Source organism: Hippocampus guttulatus, chromosome 1, assembly GCF_054856545.1.
Source record: "Hippocampus guttulatus isolate MCC_2025c chromosome 1, RoL_Hgut_1.0, whole genome shotgun sequence".
In the NCBI taxonomy this organism is placed as follows: domain Eukaryota; kingdom Metazoa; phylum Chordata; class Actinopteri; order Syngnathiformes; family Syngnathidae; genus Hippocampus; species Hippocampus guttulatus.
The window spans coordinates 13816950-13835575 of NC_141261.1; the positions used below are offsets into that span (position 1 = coordinate 13816950).

The 18626-nt window shown below is 44.0% G+C and overlaps 1 protein-coding gene across 3 annotated transcripts in view; it reads left to right on the forward strand.

Annotated features, from left to right (window-relative positions):
- dmd (dystrophin) overlaps positions 1–18626 on the forward strand; it is a 137805-nt gene that overhangs the window by 82417 nt on the left and 36762 nt on the right. For 2 of the 3 annotated variants that reach the window (XM_086111318.1, XM_086111308.1), the window contains exons 48-64: positions 69–204; positions 2981–3156; positions 4118–4265; positions 5581–5694; positions 6426–6575; positions 6663–6761; positions 6869–6965; positions 7209–7378; positions 7754–7871; positions 8162–8373; positions 8458–8612; positions 9711–9900; positions 12813–12985; positions 13062–13218; positions 13975–14086; positions 16033–16301; positions 16384–16530. In XM_086111318.1, coding sequence (XP_085967444.1) covers positions 69–204; positions 2981–3156; positions 4118–4265; positions 5581–5694; positions 6426–6575; positions 6663–6761; positions 6869–6965; positions 7209–7378; positions 7754–7871; positions 8162–8373; positions 8458–8612; positions 9711–9900; positions 12813–12985; positions 13062–13218; positions 13975–14086; positions 16033–16301; positions 16384–16530 — 2623 coding nt within the window. Of the gene's footprint in view, positions 1–68; positions 205–2980; positions 3157–4117; positions 4266–5580; positions 5695–6425; positions 6576–6659; positions 6762–6868; positions 6966–7208; positions 7379–7753; positions 7872–8161; positions 8374–8457; positions 8613–9710; positions 9901–12812; positions 12986–13061; positions 13219–13974; positions 14087–16032; positions 16302–16383; positions 16531–18626 lie in introns of all 3 variants that reach the window. The other variant, XM_086111300.1, reaches the window with a different exon arrangement.

The window sequence follows — 18626 nt, forward strand, 5'->3', positions numbered from 1 at the left end:
GAAGGAGATGATGACGCGGCGGTTGGAAGAAAACTGAGCGCCGGGTGTGTTTGCGTGTGCCCTTTAAGGCTCTGGCAGGACTGCAACACCAAGTGGCACAAGTTTGTAGCAGACCAGAGGGCGTTCGAGGAATGGCTTCATGAAGCTGAGGGTGCCCTCAAGCTAGCCGAGAGCGAGCCGGCAGCACAAAGGCAGCACCTCAGGGTATCGCACACGCCCCCCCCCCCCCCCAAAAAATAAATTACCATTATTTGATGTGGAATACACAACGCTTGAAACTCTCACTCCGTATTGTTACCGTGCATAAACTGCAACATAGGAAGAAGGCAGCTTTGAGGTTCGGTATAAAAAGGGTGGAGATCTTCATCCATGACACCTTCGTGAATGTAAATTGGCTTTACAACAAGGTACATAATATTCATCCAAAGGAAAGCCAGATTAGATTTGGTCAGAATGCGATTTGGTCAGAATGCAAATGTTGGAGCATTTGAGTCTTTTGAATGGATAAATGCAGTGATGGCAAGAACAAAACAACAAAAAGAAATTGTCACGGGAGGGAACCGCCGTTCATTCCAAACGTAAACTCATCAAAGACATTCTTCTGACATGGTTGCCGCCACCATGAACGAAACAAATTGTAACCTGAATGTGGTGACCCTCGATGCCCGCAGCCATACAAACGCTACAAAAGTGAAAACTGATCAGATGGCCCTAAATGTCCGACTGTGCAATGTAAAAGAAAGTGAAAACGTCTTGAATTCAAGATGGCCAACTCCGTGGCTGCATAAAATCCGATGGGGCAGTGTGTCTCAAGTGGACTAGAAGTACCACGAATGCTTCAAGGGTTCCCTCTAGTGGTAGATGAAAGTATCATAGCCAAGATTGAACTTAGGAAACTTGTTTGGGTACGCTTTCACTGTCCAATGCGCAAGTCACAAATATTTAGTTGGGTACCGTTTTTATTTTTCTTACATTTAAACGCAGCGGCATGTTCATTGGCTTCCACTAATATTACATTTACTTTTTAGGAATGCAACCCGGTTTTCTCTTGTGCTGCTGTATTTTGATGTCGGTCACAACCGTGGCGCTTGGAGAGACGAGTATTTATTTTGTGGGGGTAGTTTAGTGAAAAAAAACTTTCAAGAAGCGCTTGCGACGGACCAACTCTGTCCTCGAGGGCCCCTAGCCTGCACGTCTTCGATGTTTCAATCCTCCAGCACACCTGATTTAAATGATCGCGATGGTTATCGGGCTTGCCGATGAGCTGATAATCGACACCAGTACCCCGTTGATTTTAAATGATACCCCGCATAAAATAGCCAAGCCGATGAAGTACACGCACTGCCGCGGCCACAGTTTGCAGCCCAAACTGTCAAGGAATGTAGTCCTCGAACAGAGTGAGCAACCCGAGGTTTCTGAAAGACACTCGGCCCAAGATGGCCAAGATAGCTGATGTCAGTGATCAAAAGAAATGTGTCCAGTCCAATTTGCAGGTATCTGTGATCAGCCCTCACACTCGTCACGCGCAGACAGCCATGCGAAGGAGACCATCTGCAAGTTGATACCCAATCTGCCCCTCCAACCTCTTTGAGTGCACGGCCTGCATATTCATTTCAAAGCTCTCCAAACATCTTTTGTCAACTATCTGAAGCGGCAACAATGTTCGGAGTGAGGCTAAACTCGCTCTTGATTTAGTTCTAGTGTCCGATTTAGGGCCTGATTTACTGAAAGTATATGCCATTCGTTTCATTTGGCACATTGTAGGAGGAGTAAATGCAAATCCAATTTAAAAGTGGCACACGCCGTGCGATTTATCAAACCTGGCTTTGATAAATTGCCCCGGCTGATTTGGCATGTGAAAGGCAGGTGCTTGCCCCCCCCCCCCCCCCCCCCCCGCTGTTTGACTGCGGTCACGTCGGCGAGGAATCGTCGCAGGAAAAAAAAATGGGAGGTGTCGCGGTTAGTCAAGTACAACTTTATTGTCAAATGCGCGCAACATACAGCACAGATGAAATTTCTTCCCTCTCAACCAGACAATAAGAGGAGCCGCTGCGGGTGCCCGCGCCGCCAACAAAAGAACAGTTAACGTAAAATGACAAAATAATACAACGCAACACAGAAGACACAGACAGTCGTGCAATCTTAACCACTTTTCCTGCATACACTTTGTTGTTTGAAACGGTGATAGATGAAAGAAAAGTGTCCTTTTCACCAGTGGATCAGAGACGTCATGCTGAAAATGTGCACACGTCTGCTACAAGCGAAGTTTGAAAGCAAACAAGAAGCTGTAGCGAAAAAGAGATTGGATCACATCTCCTGTCCCATGTAAATCCGCTTCAATTCCAAGCTGCGACCCCCAGTTCCACAAACGCATCGGCGCTCTGCGCTCCTTTAACGTAACATAACATATCTTTTACGCTCATGTAAATAATTTTAAAATGCCAGGGACAAAATCTAGCACAATATATCATCTATTCAGCAATGCAATTTGGGAGCTATTAAATCATCACAGAAGGAGTCATGTCACATCAGCGACGGCACAGCTCCATTCAACCCTGCATTCTGTGCGTTTGGGTCATTTCGGCGCCCTGTGAGAGTAGGTGCCGGCCTCTCCCAGTTTTTAACACCACATTACGCAGGATGTGCAGATATATTGAAGTCCCACTTACTTGGGATCAATTAAATCATCTTTTTTTTTTAAATGTTGTCTTTCCCAGAGTTATTGGAGTGATAAATGTCTTTTCTGTAACTCAGTAACATGTCTGCTCGCCTCTCCCGCTAACATGTCCAATTCCATCACTTCAAACTTCATTTTGCGCTCGCGCTGCTCTCCCAAACATTCCATGGTGAAAACCGTCTTCTTTTTTTCATCGGCGAGTGTGCGAACGCGTAATTTAATGCCTCAGTAAATCAGGCGCTTCGTGAGCAAGGAGTAGAAAATTCAAAAGTCTTTATTGGGTGTGCGTGTGCGCTTTTGCAGGACCTGACAGAAGAGATACCGCTGCAAGAAGCGGCGTTGAACAGAGTGACCTCTGCAGGCGAGGACATCAGCCGGATGAGTACGCCGGATGATGTCTCCCGCCTCCGAGCGCAACTCAAATTCCTAAATGCTCGCTGGGCGCATGTCTGCGAGCAGCTCAATGAGCGCAAGAGAAGGTGCGTGTGTTTGTATTTTTATTTATTTATTTTGGGGGAGAGACACATAAAGGCGGTCGGGATTTTGAGTCTCCGTTCACGCAATCATTGGGTGATTTATAGTCCATGTCCATATCAGTACAGCAAAACTCCTCTACAACGAAACCTACATGGGCGAAAATACCCCCTATGTGAAAAAATCATCATGCATTAACACCATTACCACTCTCCTGCCCCCCATACAACGAAAAAAAACCCTGTTGCGTTATACGAAATATTTTTTCTGCTCTTGCCTCGCGAAGAGATTCACTACAACGAAGTCTAATCCAACAGTGACCTCTACTGCTTCGTTCAGAAACAGCAACAGCAACCACCACACTGGTTCACACATGCGCAGTAGTACAGGAAGTATTTGTTTCAGACGCAGCACGAACGTTGCATTGCTAAAATGGCGACAAAATGGACCTTTGCATACCAAGGAGTTAAGAAAAGAAAAGCTTTAATGCTTGAAGACAGGATAAAGATAATAAAAATGAAAGATGGAGGAAGCAAAATAAAAGACATTACGCAAGAAATTGATGTAAGTGAAAGTGAATGCTGATTGTAAATTTTGCAATTTCTTTCCCTTTTTTTCTTTCTACGCTGACTATATGAAGTGTCAAATAAGTGTGTTCATACTTATGCACAATTGGAATAAAAATAAAGAGTACACATACGTGTGTGTGTGTGTGTGTGTTTACATCTGAGATCAAATTTACTACAGTGAAAACCCCCCTGTTGTGAAAAATTTCTTGCGCCAAACATGATTTCGTTGTAGAGGAGTTTAACTGTACTATTGATTGAGATGGGGCGATAGAAAGCGGAAAAGGAGAAGTTGGGCGACCAGCGGGAGGGACGAGAGAACGATTGGCACGACGACAGCCAGTGTCATTGAACATCATATTTCGTAAGCCCATCATGACAGCGACGTCCTGTCCTGCAGATCGGCCGAAGCGCGCACGACAGCGGCACATCTGCAGGAAACGGTGGGTTCCATGATGGGTTGGCTCAACAAGGCGGAGGGGCTTCTGGGCATCCCTCTGCAGCCTGCTGAGCCTCAACACATCAGAGACACGCTGGGCCAAGTGCAGGTACCCTCGACAAACACAGTCACAGGTCACCACCACTGTGTGAGCGTGTGTGTGTGTGTTGGGGAAAGCCTTTTGAGCATTTATTGTCTTGGATATCCATCTTAAGGTGCATCTACATGTATGTTCTTTGTCTTCAACTAGTCTGGCAATTTTGGCATACTAGTAGGACAACTACATGTGACTAGTGAGACAACGCTGCACAATTTGACTAATGCAGGCTACTCGCTGACTGGTGGCATTATAAAATTCTACTAGTTAACATCTAGACCTTGATGAATACTAGTAGCTCTGTACACCAGTGGTCCTCAACCTTTTTTGCCCCACGGATCGGTTTAATGTCAGACAATATTTTCTGGGACCGGCCTTTAAGGCTGGATAATTACAACAAAATATGATATGACCTGCATGAAAAGTGTGGTATTTTCGTAACATAATAATCAACACAAATCATCCTATCCTATCGGGCTGCAACACTCTCTGGTCGCTATGGTAACATTTAAACGTGCCTTCAAAATAAGATAAACCGCAAATACAAAGTGCATGGAAAAAATATGACTCACCATCGCCGACTATAATACAGAGTGGGAATCTCCCGTTGAGATGAAGCCGTATTGTAAGTCAGACTCCTGACACTGTCTATTAAATGTAGCCTTATTTTTTTTGGAAGTCGTCAGCTCCTCTTCTGTCTCCTGGTTGGGCCTTTTCCCATTCCCAAAGAAATTTTCCAAATATGTTTGTTTTTTTTACTCATTTTGCTAGCACCTGGGTTTCATTTTAGCGGTAACCTATCACCGACCGAGAAGCGCGCCTTCACCTGCATTAAGAGTGACATACTGTAGGCGGATGTAACAAAGAATAATAATAAATTTTCAAAATAAAACATCATTCAAATTCCGAAATGTATAAAATGGAAGTAATGTAAATAATTTTGCCAGTACCCATTTTGCCAAGCTACATCGCGTCAAGACAACTCTAAATCGGCGACGAGATGCTATAAGTCAGCACAAAATCGGGCTACATTCGTGTCATCTGACGTCACCGTTAATGTTACAAGTAAGATGGAGTCATTCTCGTAGCACACTCAACTGTCTTACCGGTAAGGACAAAGTCTGTACTATTACACAAACCTTAAATTGGATATCAAGGATATTGAACAACGCCTTAAAGGGCTTTCGATACATACTTTGTGAGTGTATACATGTACATGTCATCATCATCATCATCCCAAAATTTGCTCACTGTTCAGGTTTCACTAAAAAGGATTCTACTTTTGCACAAACATTAATGCACGCGGGCGTATTCTTTAATTTGTCAGGCTTGTGTGGAGGAACTTCCGCGCAAGAAAGCAGCGGTGGTGGAGCTGAACATGCGACAGATTCCCGCCGACAGACAAAAAGACATCCGGATCATCAACACTCGCTGGGAACAGGTTTGCATGCGGCACAATCAGAATTCTATGGCCAACAAATCAATGATCCGGCACTCTGTGGCTTCTATATACTGTGACTGTAATGTTTTAACTCATTCAATCCCAGCCATTTTCACTGGAGCAATGCCCTCAATCCCAGCGTTTTACTGGATTTTGACGGATCTTGCAAGGCCCACAGAATATTTGGTTCTAATGCTATATAAACATGGAGCCTACCAAAATAAAGTTTGACTCTCTTCTTTCAGCAGAAAAAATTGTTTCTTTTTCCATTCTTCAGCAATCGGCATTACAAAATGGCTAAGTTTCATGAAAATGGCGATTCCTGGGCAAAAAAAACTGAGGAAAAGCGCTTTTTGTAAAAGCATGCATTTCAAGCACGTGAGGCACCACTGCCACCTACTGGTCGCTTTTTTACGATTTACAATGCAAACGGCTTATTCTCATTCACAGATTGCATCAGACCCTCCTCCCCTCTATGACACAAAAAAAAAGTCTTAGACTTAGTACCTCCTTGGTAGGCGGGGCCTAATTTTAAAAAGACGTACAAGTACGTCTTGTGGAATGAAAGCGTTAAAAGGGTCGTTCAATTTGAAAGCGAGCTCGTCATCTAGGCCGACAGACAGAAATGCGATTCCCGTTATAACAAGATAGAGCAGCACTCAAACAATTTTGAACGTTATGGTCATGCAGTGGAGCGGTAACTTTCCATGCACCGCTTTGTCCTTCTTTAGGTGTCCAAGGCTCTGCCTGAACGACAGCTGGAGATTGAGAATCTGCTGAAGGAACTGGATGGGCTTCAGGTTCAGTTGGACTATCTGTCCAGCTGGGTGTTCAGAACCAGAACTCATCTGGAGCACAATCCAGAGGAACCCCCGCCTGGCGTACGACACACACACACACACACATTTGAGTATGTGTGTGTGTGGAGAGCTGCGTACATAACACATCCTGTCCATACATTATAGCAGCTCATCGAGGAAGTTGAAGCCAAACAGCCCGAAGTTGAGTCCATTCTTCATCGAGCAAATCACTTGTACAAAGACATCACTCCAAGCTCATCAGATAAGGTGCGCCAAACAAACACAACATACATACGAATTAAAACACACTGAATGTTTTACTCGGAAGCAGATGTATTAGTGTGTCTCGCGTTTTGATATTTTGGTGGCAACAGGCCAAGTACCTGAAGATGAGAGAAGACTGGACTATCATCATAGAGTTGTGGCGGCAGCATCAGGAGAGGAAAAACCTCCTTGTGGCCAAGAAAGCCAGTAAGTCTTCAAAAGAGAGAAGATGTCAACACCAGTGCTCGCTTTGCAACTCAGTTGTCGCTCATATGTGAGCAGTTTTGGCACTGATTGCGATTTCTTTCCTATGTCATTCAAAAGCATCTTAAATAATTTTGTTTGAAAATTTACTATTAAAGGAGACACTTTGTACTTTTTCCCACACTTGAAAACTTGCTGGCAAAAATGCAATGATGCAATGTGATCTGTAACCTTGTGTGGCGCCAGATGAAATGCTAACGGGGAGCGCCCAGGCCGATTCTGCCGCTCTGGCACAGTTCAACAAGTCATGGGCGGAGCTCACCGACTGGCTGACCATGCTGGACAACATGGTGCAGAACAAGCGCGTCGTCGTGGCGGACCTGGATGACATCAATGAAAATATTGGCCAGCTCAAGGTCACCACATCACAGTTCCTATTAATCAGTCCTTGCACATCATTCCAACCAGCCACTACCTTGGCATTTTCAAAAATACATTCACGGGGAATAAATATAGACCACCCCTGGTGTCAAGGTATGAAAAAAAACAATATTGATAATCTGTCGCCTTGTTTTGGTCATCTGTACACTCAGTTGACCCTCACTTCTAGATATGATAAAACGGAGGGTAGCGATTACAAAACTGAGGATACCGATTAGTAAATTGCTGCTTCAGATTACTAAACCGGGGGTGCATATTGTCAACAAATATCCTTTTTCTCATACCTGGCACCAGAGGTCTTCTGTTTTGACACGCAGAAATACCTAAAAGGTTGCTTGTGATGGGTCCAGGCATCCTTGCAGGAGCTAGAACAGCGACGCCCTCTGCTGGAGAGACAAGTCACTGCAGCCCAGAATCTCAAGAACAAAACCGGCAACCAGGAGACACGTAACGCCATCACCGAGCGCAGTAAGACGCATTCCCAATTTGTCAGAGGTGGCAAAGGTGCTCACGCTGTACTTCAATAGTCACTTACTTGGCATTACATAAAACAAATTCAGCATGGCATGAACCTACTTCACCCACGATACTGGATACGAATATCATCCTTATCGTTTTTACTGAAACAACATGCATTAGTAGACTTAACTTTTTGCGGGATCGTTTTAAATGTGAATGTTCTCATTTATCTGAAGACACTCTTCGGTAACCGATGAATACATTCTGAATTTGCTCATATGTGATTTTTGGTTTGGTAGTTGACCGGCTTCAGACACACTGGGAGGACTCGCTGCTTAAACTCTCAGGCAGAATCAAGCAGCTTCACAACATGCTGCAGGACTCCACGGAGTGGTTAAATTCCAAACAGAGGGTGGACGCTCTCATCAAGCGGGCCAGCGAGAGGCTGGAGTCCTGGCAAGAGGTCACCTACACGGTGGATGCTGTTGCAAGACAGAATGCTGAACTCAAGGTGTTTGATCACTCATACTTATGCCAGCTAATTCCTTCCCCAATTAGTGATTCGCTGTTGTTGTTGTGCCTTTCCTCCCCTCAGGGCTTCGCAAACGACCTACGACAGTGGCAGGGTCAAGTGGATGAAACCAACGTGTTGGCCGACAAACTGCTGACACGTTACGTCAACGACGACACACACAAAGTGACCCAAATTCATGGCCACATTGTGGCCACCTGGACACACATCAGCAAGCGGTGCGTGCACATTTTCCTTACGCTGTCACCCGGTGCCGTTATGCCCACGAGGCAAATAGCGGTAAATGCCAAAGCCACTTTAACGTCCACATTAAAAACAGTTCTAACTATTAACTCTGAAAATGGAAAGCTAGCATATTTCCATGTAAAGCAATTCTGAGTTAATATTACTACGAATGAGATGACCAAATAAGTCACCCGCCCGCTGCAGACATTTCGCACCACATCCTGATAAACTGAGCGTTTGCCTCCCAGTGGCTAGTAGCCTCAACAAGTAAATAACTAGTTTCATATTTAAGCAGAGGTGGGTAAAGTCACCAAAAATTATACTCAAATAAGAATACTATTATTTTGAATCATTAGGAGTTAAGGAAAAGTAAAAAGTAGTCATCCAAATAATTACTCGAGTAAAAGTCAATAAGTATTCAGTGAACTCAAGTACTGAGTAGCTGATGGGTGAGTCACTTTGGATGTTTTTTTTTTCATCAGAGCAAAATCTTGCCAGAGCAGGAAGTCTCGCAGAACCCACCCCCGCACCCCACAACAATACATCAATAAGCAATTAATTGATAAATAGATTAAAATCAAAGCACGAATAAAGTAGTAAAAGTTCCATTTCTTCTTTAACATACACTGTATATGCTCAAGTAAAAAGTATGTGACATGTATTCTCAAATAAAAAAGTACGCTGCGTCAAAACTACTCCAGCAAGTGCAATTTATTACAAAAATTAATTGAGTAAATGTAACATGTTAACTATAGCCCCTTAATACCCTTTCACAGGAAGCATCTTCAAGGTGTTTAGAGATCAAACCAACCCAGTCAGGGTCTCCATCGGCCTAATCTGCGCTTTTTTTTATTTATGTGCTTATATCTGGCTTGTGGACGTTTTCCCTGCTTTTAATTGTCAATCAAAATGCTCAAATCACAGTTTTGAAATTTTGATTTTTGGAATTTTGACCTTCATGACGTGTGTATTCGTTTTCACTGTAAAATGACTTGAGACCACATTCTAATATTTATTTATTTTTTTTTTACATCAGGAACTGTTAAGACAAATCCCGAAATCTTAGGTTCTGTATGTTTGTTCCCCTGCAGTGTTTCTGAGCGGGAGTCGGCTCTGGAAGTGGCTCTGAAGCTTCTGCAGCAGTTCCACCTCGATCTGGACAAGTTCCTCAACTGGCTGACGGAGGCTGAGACCACATGCAACGTTCTAATCGACGCCACCAATGAAGAGAAGCTGGCTGAGCAGCCTGAGGCGGCCCGGAATCTTCTGGCACAATGGAAGGTGAGACACATCGGACAACGAACGACCACCAAGCGGCGGTCACCATTCGCACAACTAAAAATACACGTTTGGGTTCATAAATGCAACACACTAAAGTGTATATATATGTCTATATATATATATATAGAGAGAGAGAGAGAGAGGTTATGCAGTTTTGTTGTTTTTTTTTTGTGAGTGTTTTTTGTTTTGTTTTGTTTTGTTTTCCTGTGGTACACTGAGGGGTTGCTGTCCCCTGGGTTTAAATTATTTTATGACAGTCAAATCCTCGTTAGAACGTACCTCCAGGGACATAACGAATCTGTACTTTACAATGCTAGTACGTTGTAACCATTTCCAATAAAATGGCTGCCTCCATTTCCAATAAAATGGCTGCCAACTGCCATGTATAATACAGTATGAACAGTTACAGATGTAAAAACATGAACATGTAACACAGTCTAAACATGTCAACTACAAATATGTATATATGGAGAAAAAATGATTTTATAAGACTTGAAACAAACAACTGTCGCGTTCCTATTTCATTTCTGAAAACATTCAGTCGGCAGATGTTAGCCGCCAAAGGCGACTGCCAGTGCCGCCACCGAAGCCAACTGTCGTCAATTTACGTAGTCTCGGCTGAGCTCCCTTTCGAAAGTTAGAGGCAAGTTCACGACAGTGAGCTGTGCGTCCGTTTACCAGACGGATTTTCAGAACATGTGCTCAATGACGGCGCCGCGCCCCCGCAAGCTACGGCAGAAAGTACAACAATGTAGTGAGTCGATGAGTAGCGCCGTACATTTTGTTGTTTGGCAGCAGTTAGCTTCCTACGGTTCGTTGTCACGAAGGCCTTTTCGCTATTTTGTGGGAAAAATCTGGGCGTTATGTTGAAGTTTACATCGTAAAGGTGTTCAGTGTTCTCAAAATCAGCAAATGGTAAATGAATGACGTGAAATCGGGACTTTGAAACAGAGACGTTGTAGGGGGGGGAAACGTTGTAAGTGGGGTACGTTGAAACGAGGTTCGACTGTAAAAAAAAAAATATATAACGTTTTTTCCGCACTAAAAGGCACACTGGATTATGAGGCGCACCTTCAATGATTGGCCTGTTTTGTAATTTTTTTCATATGTTGGACACACTGGATTATAAGGCGCAATCTACAATGCATCCACTGGATGGAGCTACGCTCCTTCCGTTCGACTCGAGAGGCGTTCATAACTGCCCCCGAAAAACGTAAATTAACAACTCCTTCAATGAAACGACGAAAATTGAAAATAACGCATCAAAACAGGAAATCAACCGAGGAAATCACAAAATAAATTCTATAGCCCCCTACAGAATTAATTTTGGCATTTCCTTGAGTGTAGCTCCAACAGAACAATCAGATGTCAGTAAACTACGAGACTGGACTGTCTACGTGTTTTGTTATTTATTCCTTTGTTGTGTACTGTCTTCACAAAGGAGGAAATCACAAAATAAATCATCATCATCATAAACATCATTGGACTGGTCATCCGTCAGTCGAAGGGCACGTCAAACTAATCTGCATTCGCGTGCTCATGCACACCTGCGGGTAATTGAGAGTCAAATTGTGACGTGGTCATTTGGGCTTGCAAAAATTAATTCAATCCCCAAGTCTCGATTTGCCACAATGGCTGGCGCGACAGGAATTCCGCCGTGACATCATGTTGAAATGTGATTGGTCAATGTCAGACAATCGGGTGGGAGGGGGGTGGGGAATAAAAAAAGAGAACCCACAGCTTTGTGGGCGTTAAAAAGTGAAAGCGCTGTTGTGCTCGAGAACAGATTTTGACCTTTGACCCTCCCACGCGCACATTCCGGCAGGCCGTCGCGCTGACGCGACAAGCATGCCGTTGTCACGCAGGCATATCAGCCTCTTTTGGGAAATTATTTTCCAATGCGCGCTGGTTAAAATTCATGCCTTTGCACACATCCTTCACGTCGCACTGGCAGCTCCTTGGGCACAACAGCAGCCCTGTATGCACTTGCTGAGATAGCCTTCTGTGCCCAATTAGAATGGCGGATTGCGCCACAGTCTCACTTCCAGGGAGGCTGTGGCGCACGCGCATGCACGCGCTTGCCTCTCTCCTGCAGGCAGATAACATTTAATTGGAAAAGGAGTGCTTGCATCCTTTCAAGTTCTGGACTCATCATTTCCTGACTCTATATCCCTTTTTTTTTGTTTCCCTTCATTTCTTTGTGCTGCTTCCTTGTCCTTATCTCTCTCTCCCTCTCTCACTGTCTCTCTCTCACACACACACACACACGCATGGAAACAGATGGCATTGTTTCACCCACTGAGAACTAATCTTCCTGAACGACAAGACGCAATAGATGGTGCAGCTCATTCCTTGTTTACATGCGGGACTCCTGACTTTTTTTTTTCACAGCATGTTGCGAAGAAAGGTCTACCAGGTTCAGGTTGGCAAAGACAATCAAACTCTTTTCTCCATGGCAGCGAGCTCATCGTGCAGTCCTCGTACTTTGTTTCTTGAGCTTTCCCTCAACTGCTGTTCTTCTTTCATCTTAAAAAAATATAGATAAGATTTTTTTTTCTCCTCGCTATAATCATAGTGGTTGTCATCTGGCTTTATGGAAGTGGAAAATGTCTAAAATGAAAACCATCAGGCTGCACCTCATCCATTTTTTTTCCCGAATGTGAACATTTTAACTAAGGGGTATTTTAATAATCGAGTAATTCCTTCGTAAATGATTTTGGAAAAAAAACAGGATTAATTTCCATTCCTTCTTTTGGAAAAAAACAAAAAACAGGATATTATTTTCATGGAGAGTGCATAAAATGCACGAAGCAGATTCAGTTATGGGTTTTGCCACCTCGGACCAAAATGCACCATCAAAAAAAAAGTTTTTTTCTTAAATGTTGAACGAACCGTCTCTTGTGTGTTGTCAGGACCTCGAGGCCGAGATCGATAGCCACACAGAGCTCTATCATTCACTTGATGAGAAGGGCCACAGGGTCCTGAGCTCACTGGAGGACTCGGAGGATGCGGCGCTCCTCCGCAGACGGTTGAACAACATGAACCAGCGCTGGAATGATTTGCGCGGCAAGACTCTCAGCATGAGGTGAATGGGGAAAAAAGGGGAGAGGGAGTCAACGCATGTGTGTAGGGGTGACTTGGTATCTGTTTGGGTTCAAAAGGGCTCACCTGGACTCGGAAATGGCACCTTGGAAGAGGCTGCATATGTCGCTGCAGGAGCTGCTAAACTGGTTGAAGCTGAAAGCTCAGCAGCTGGAGCGGGAGATGCCCATCGGAGGTGACGTCCCAGCTGTCCAGAACCAGTTGGACACTCAGCGGGTAGGTCGACCCGCATACACGTGCGCTTGGCAAAAAAATCTGACTTGGCTCATGGTGGTGGTGGTGGTGGAGCCGTTTGCAGAGCAACATTTGAACTCAAGCTAGGCAATGGCGTTTTGTTGTTTTAAATCATCACTCAAAATGACGTTTTAGAGAGAAAAAAAAAGGTGTGGGGGAAAAAAAGTCATTTTATTTATTAACAAATTATTTGGTTGGCTGTTATCATCACCTCAAAAAAAGAGGACATGAAGTAAAATTACATCTGAGCGGCTCGTCTCGTGCGCATTCGAAGGTGGGCGTGCTCACATTTGCGATATTTCCGTCTTTTGAAGTCAATCAAAATTCAAAAGTCTTTCATTTGGCCATTTCTGTAAAAACGTCATTTCCACCGCTGCAACTGGCGATTTTTGCACGTGATGTTCAAGTGCTGAGTCACCCGAATGTCGAGGTGTCATAAAAAGGCCAACATTTTGGCAGACGTCATCACAAAGCCGTTAATGCCTTCAAATGATATCAGTGGTTTGCTTGATGTGAGAGATTATTGATTTACATTTTGCTCATTGTGCACATTTTAAAGCGCACCGAAACAGTACAATAATGTGTATTTTTATCATGGCTTGTTTTCATGACATGAGGAAATGGAAAATGAAGTCCTGCCGGTTCAATTAAAATCACATTTGATGCAAATTCAGTTTTTTTCCTCCCCCTCCAAAAAAATATTTTGTAATGTAGATTAGCGCGCATATCTCGTTGCAGGGCTTCAGGCGGGACGTAAGAGCCAAAGAGCCTGTTGTGACCAGGGCGCTAGAGGACGTTGGCATCTTCCTCTCCCAAATGTCCCAAGAGCCTCCGTCACCTGAGCACCGAGGTAACCGACTCAAAAACTCATTTACCGCACGGACACCTTTCAGGCTGCATGACTTACTTTGATGTTTCTCACAAGAAAAATGATGTATTAATCATAGAGGGCATGATTGTGCAAGTTAAAAAGAAATAGCAAGGTGTTGTGAGCTGACTTTAAAACAGCAGCTTCCATTTTCGGCACAGTTTGCCCTCACTACTTTCGGTTTCTTTGCTCTCAGGCCAAAGCAACGGCGCCAGTTTGTGGTGTCTCGGGCCAACCGTATTGGCCCGAATATAAGACGGTGTTTTTTTGCATTGAAATTAGACTGAAAAAGTGGGGGGCGTCTTATATTCGGGGTCTATACGTGATACCCATTCACGACGCTAGATAGCGCCAGATATCATTGAAGCGAATGCTAAACTTGACTCCTCAGGCCAAAGTGAACCCCTGCCACGAAGAATAAAAATAAAAATAGCGATAGCACGAAGAAGAAAAATAAAAAATAGGGGTAAGAAAGAAAAGGGAAGAAAATAATAGAAGAGATAACAGAAAATGGAGAAACGTAGTGACAATCTGGAGAAAAGTGGCAGCTGAGGAGAGGTTATGATGTAATTTACATTTCAAAAACCAGAAGCCATTCATTTACGAATGTGATTGCACTTTAGTTTACATATGTAAATGTTCAGATATTAAGATTTGAATGAGGCAAAATAACATGCTTTTCCTCTCAAATATATTGTTAGAATCATTTGTTTCAGATGTACTGTAATTATTTTCTGCATAAAAATTAATTTGGTGTTCAAAAAGTCTTTTTTCAAACTTGAGTCTTGAAAAAGAGGGGGTCGTCTTATAATCAGGGCCGTCTTATATTCGAGCCAATACGGTACGAAGGGATGAATTGCAGCGCTTCATTGAAACAAAAGTACAGTGGTACCTCTACTTAGGAACGTCTCTTCATACGAAATTTTCGAGTTACGAAACGTCTCAACAGGAAAATATTGCCTCTTGTCACAAAAAAAAATTTCAAGATATGAAAGGAAAAATACAGTATGGGCTGCTAGTCGCAGCTCTGAGTTTCCTGAACGCAACATCCTTATAGCTGCTCTGCCATTGGCTATTACCGTCCTAGCATTTTCCTGGCATCCCATTGGCTAAGAGGGACCTCTACCGTATGTGTAGCTAGGTTAATAGATAGATATGTGTTTAGGCAGCGTCCTCGTCTTTTACATTACAGTTATTTCTCGATGGTTGTTTTCGGGTATTGTGTAAAAGCGGCCTCCTCATCTTTTAAGTGTTGGGCCCTGGCATTCACATAGCAATGGTCACATGTGGAGGCTATCAAACAAACTTTGTGGCACCATGGCAACAGCCCAGTTACTGCCAAGGTTTTATGAGCCACTGGACGTCATGGAACGAGGGAGGCCGGAATCCAGCTGTTAAGAACTGAAGGCGCAAGGCACTTTCCTCCTGCACTGAGAACGTTCACACATTATCTTTTGAGTCTGTGACATTTTATTCTGTGTAGCTACGGGACCTGTGTCTTCTTTATTTAGCCTGCTCAAAGTCAGCAGGTGTCTTTGGTGTTTTGTTGTGATGGCATCAAACAAGTCTCAACTTTTTTTTATTGAGAGAAAATATTCCGTCTTGAGCGATGTTGTTGTCCTGTCCTGGCAATCTGTGACAATGCTTTTGCTAGCTATGCGACAATGCTAACGTCTATAAATGAGGTACAAGGTGTCTCAAGTAGCTAAAATTATGTGTGACCGACTCTGTATTCACTGTAAAAGGCCATTTTGGCTGACACAATAGTCACAAAGAGTTCATTCTAAACATTTTTGTTAGTTTTTTTTCTAAAATCCTCTTGACAGAAGATAACTTCCCGAGCCCGTGTTTGACATTGAACTATAATGACATATTCCCGATTGTTTAGCATGACCTAAATCTGATTTGAGTCCCTGTTGGTACCTCAGACATAGGTTCCGTGGAGCGCGCCCAAAATGTCGGGCGACTCCTACGTAAGGAAGCAAATGACGTGACGACCAAATGGGAGCAGCTGAATAGCAACTCTGCCGATTGGCTGAGGAGGCTGGAGCTTGCTCTGCAGCGGCTGATGGAGCTCCTGGAGGTAGAGGACCTCGTGGATGGCCAGCTGAGACAGGCGGAGATGGTCAAGGACGCTTGGGAGCCTGTCGGGGACCTTCTCATTGACTCGCTGCCCGAGCACATCCGAAGAGTCAAGGTGCGCTTGTGTTTTGTCCACACAAAGCGTAGTTACCATGAACTGTATGTAACTTCCTTGGGTTGACATGTGTGTGGCAAAGGAGTTCCAGGAAGAGATCGCTCCCATACAGGAAGACGTAACGCACATGAACCAGTTGGCGTCCACTTTCACTCTGCCTGAAATCCAGCTGTCGCCCAGCAACCTGAAATGCATTGAGGATCTCAACACGCGCTGGAAATTGTTGCAGGTACTCGCCGGTGTTCTCAGAAGGGACTCTTCACCTAACTGTCATTTAAGTTTTTGTTTTTTTTAAATCCAAATATTAGTTTGTGCTCTGGCTATTGGCCCAAAGTCAGCTGGGATAAGTTCCAGCTCACCCTTGACCCTAATGAAGATAGCAATAACTAAAATGGATCGAGGGAGTGCCAAAAAAAAAAAGCGAAGATGAAGCCGAGAGCATTGATATTCTCTAGAGACTTTTGACAATGATTGCTCGCTCCATTCACCGACTGTCCCTGAGCATTTTGGCGGCGTCTCGTCGCGCTTTGCTTTACAGCACTGGTACATGTCAAGATATAAATATAGTCCCGTATGTCTGTAAAACGCAATGAATGTAAAGACATTTTTGAACTGGCTGTGATGATTCGGATTTTTAATTCCAGCAAAACCAGTGGCCAGTAGTCGGCGGAAACTATTTGCAACATTTGTGCAATATTTCGCTCAGTTTCCGCCCTGTTGCGCAATGTGGCCTCATTCAACAGGTGGCCCGTTGTCAACCAAATCAAGACAGACCTTCGGTAACGTGTGGAATATTTTTACGATGAAACTGAAAGTGGGCTAAATGTCACAGTTTGCATGATGGTGGTGTAGTCGAAGGACCCCAAAAAGCAGGGAGGCAGGGAGGATTGACCAAAATGTATTTAATAAAATGCTGAGAAAACTAAATCCAAAACAAACCAAGTCCTGAACACAAAAAGAGTCCAAAGTATCAAACAAAAACCATGGCTGAAGCAAAAAACTAACAGTAACAGACACAGCAACAGAAACCATGACAGAGACAAACAGAAACAACAATGACCCGACACAGAGCGGTCAGGCATCAAGTCTTTTCAAGTGACAACTAGCGACACAATGACCAACAGGTTCGCAGCTGCAGGTGCAGCCCTACAGTGCCACCTGTTGGTCACAAACAGATCCATGACACAAAAATTGTCAATAGAGTTCCTGACCGCTGTTTTTCTGGAGGGCGGCACGGTGGGCGACTGATTAGAATGTCCGCATCACAGTGCAGAGGTGCAGGGTTTAATTCCGGCTCCGGGTCGCTCTGTGCGGGGTTTGCACGTTCTTCTCGTGCCTGCGTGACTTTTCTCCAGATGGATGAGTGGATGGATGTTTTTTAGGGAACGAAGCAGCCCCCTGTGCCCAATATTGATTGATTGCTGATGATTGTCCATTAGCAGAAAAGAGTTAGGTCAGAATTACCTGGCAGCAGAAGCCGTTAAACAAGAAAATAGATTCCATTGTAAAATAGCAATGCATTGTCCCACGCTGAGGGCAACGGAACATTGAGACAAATAGCTTCCAATATACAGTATGTGCTTGCTTCACCGATGGCAAATACATCAAACCAAGCACATTTGCTTTCTTCTCAATGACCGTTTCCAAAATTAAAAATACGCCAGCAAGGATGAATCCAAAAGCAACTTGTAGCTGAGGACTGGCGTTCCCTCTTGTTGAGCACCAAAATGGCTTCTGGCATTACTCTGAAAAGGCACGCGGCAATAAAAATTGGGGCGCAAGCCAGTTTTTCAGTTCGCATCGGTGATGCTGAAATTGTGTTTTGCGAGATACTTGTCCGTCCAAATAATTCCTCCTGCTTCAGGTTGAGGCGGCTTTCATCGGACTCCCATATGCGCAGTAAAATAACATTTGAGTGATCATTCAACAGGCTCTTGAAACATTTAAAGTGGTCATATTGGTACGGGATTTTTTTTTTTTTTTTGTCAGCTCCCTACTTCAACTCTTACTCCAAAGTGCTATGATAGATTCAAAGAGGGGAGCAGCAGGTACATGCATGCCGAAGTCGCTTTACAGAAATCATCACGGTCTTTGCTCGGAACACCGCGAAGCGGTCTGGCCAGCGCGAGCACTCACTTACTGAGTAATTGCACCAAATTCCTTGCACTCCTTTTCATTTGTACTAACTAGGTTGTTATGGATACAGAGGGCAAAAACAACTGGCGCGCAAATGGCTTGAGTTGGGTTGGCATGAAGGTACCCCAAAAAAAAAAAAAAGCATGGGCTTGATGTTCCCATCTTCATCGGCTCCTCATCACACATTGA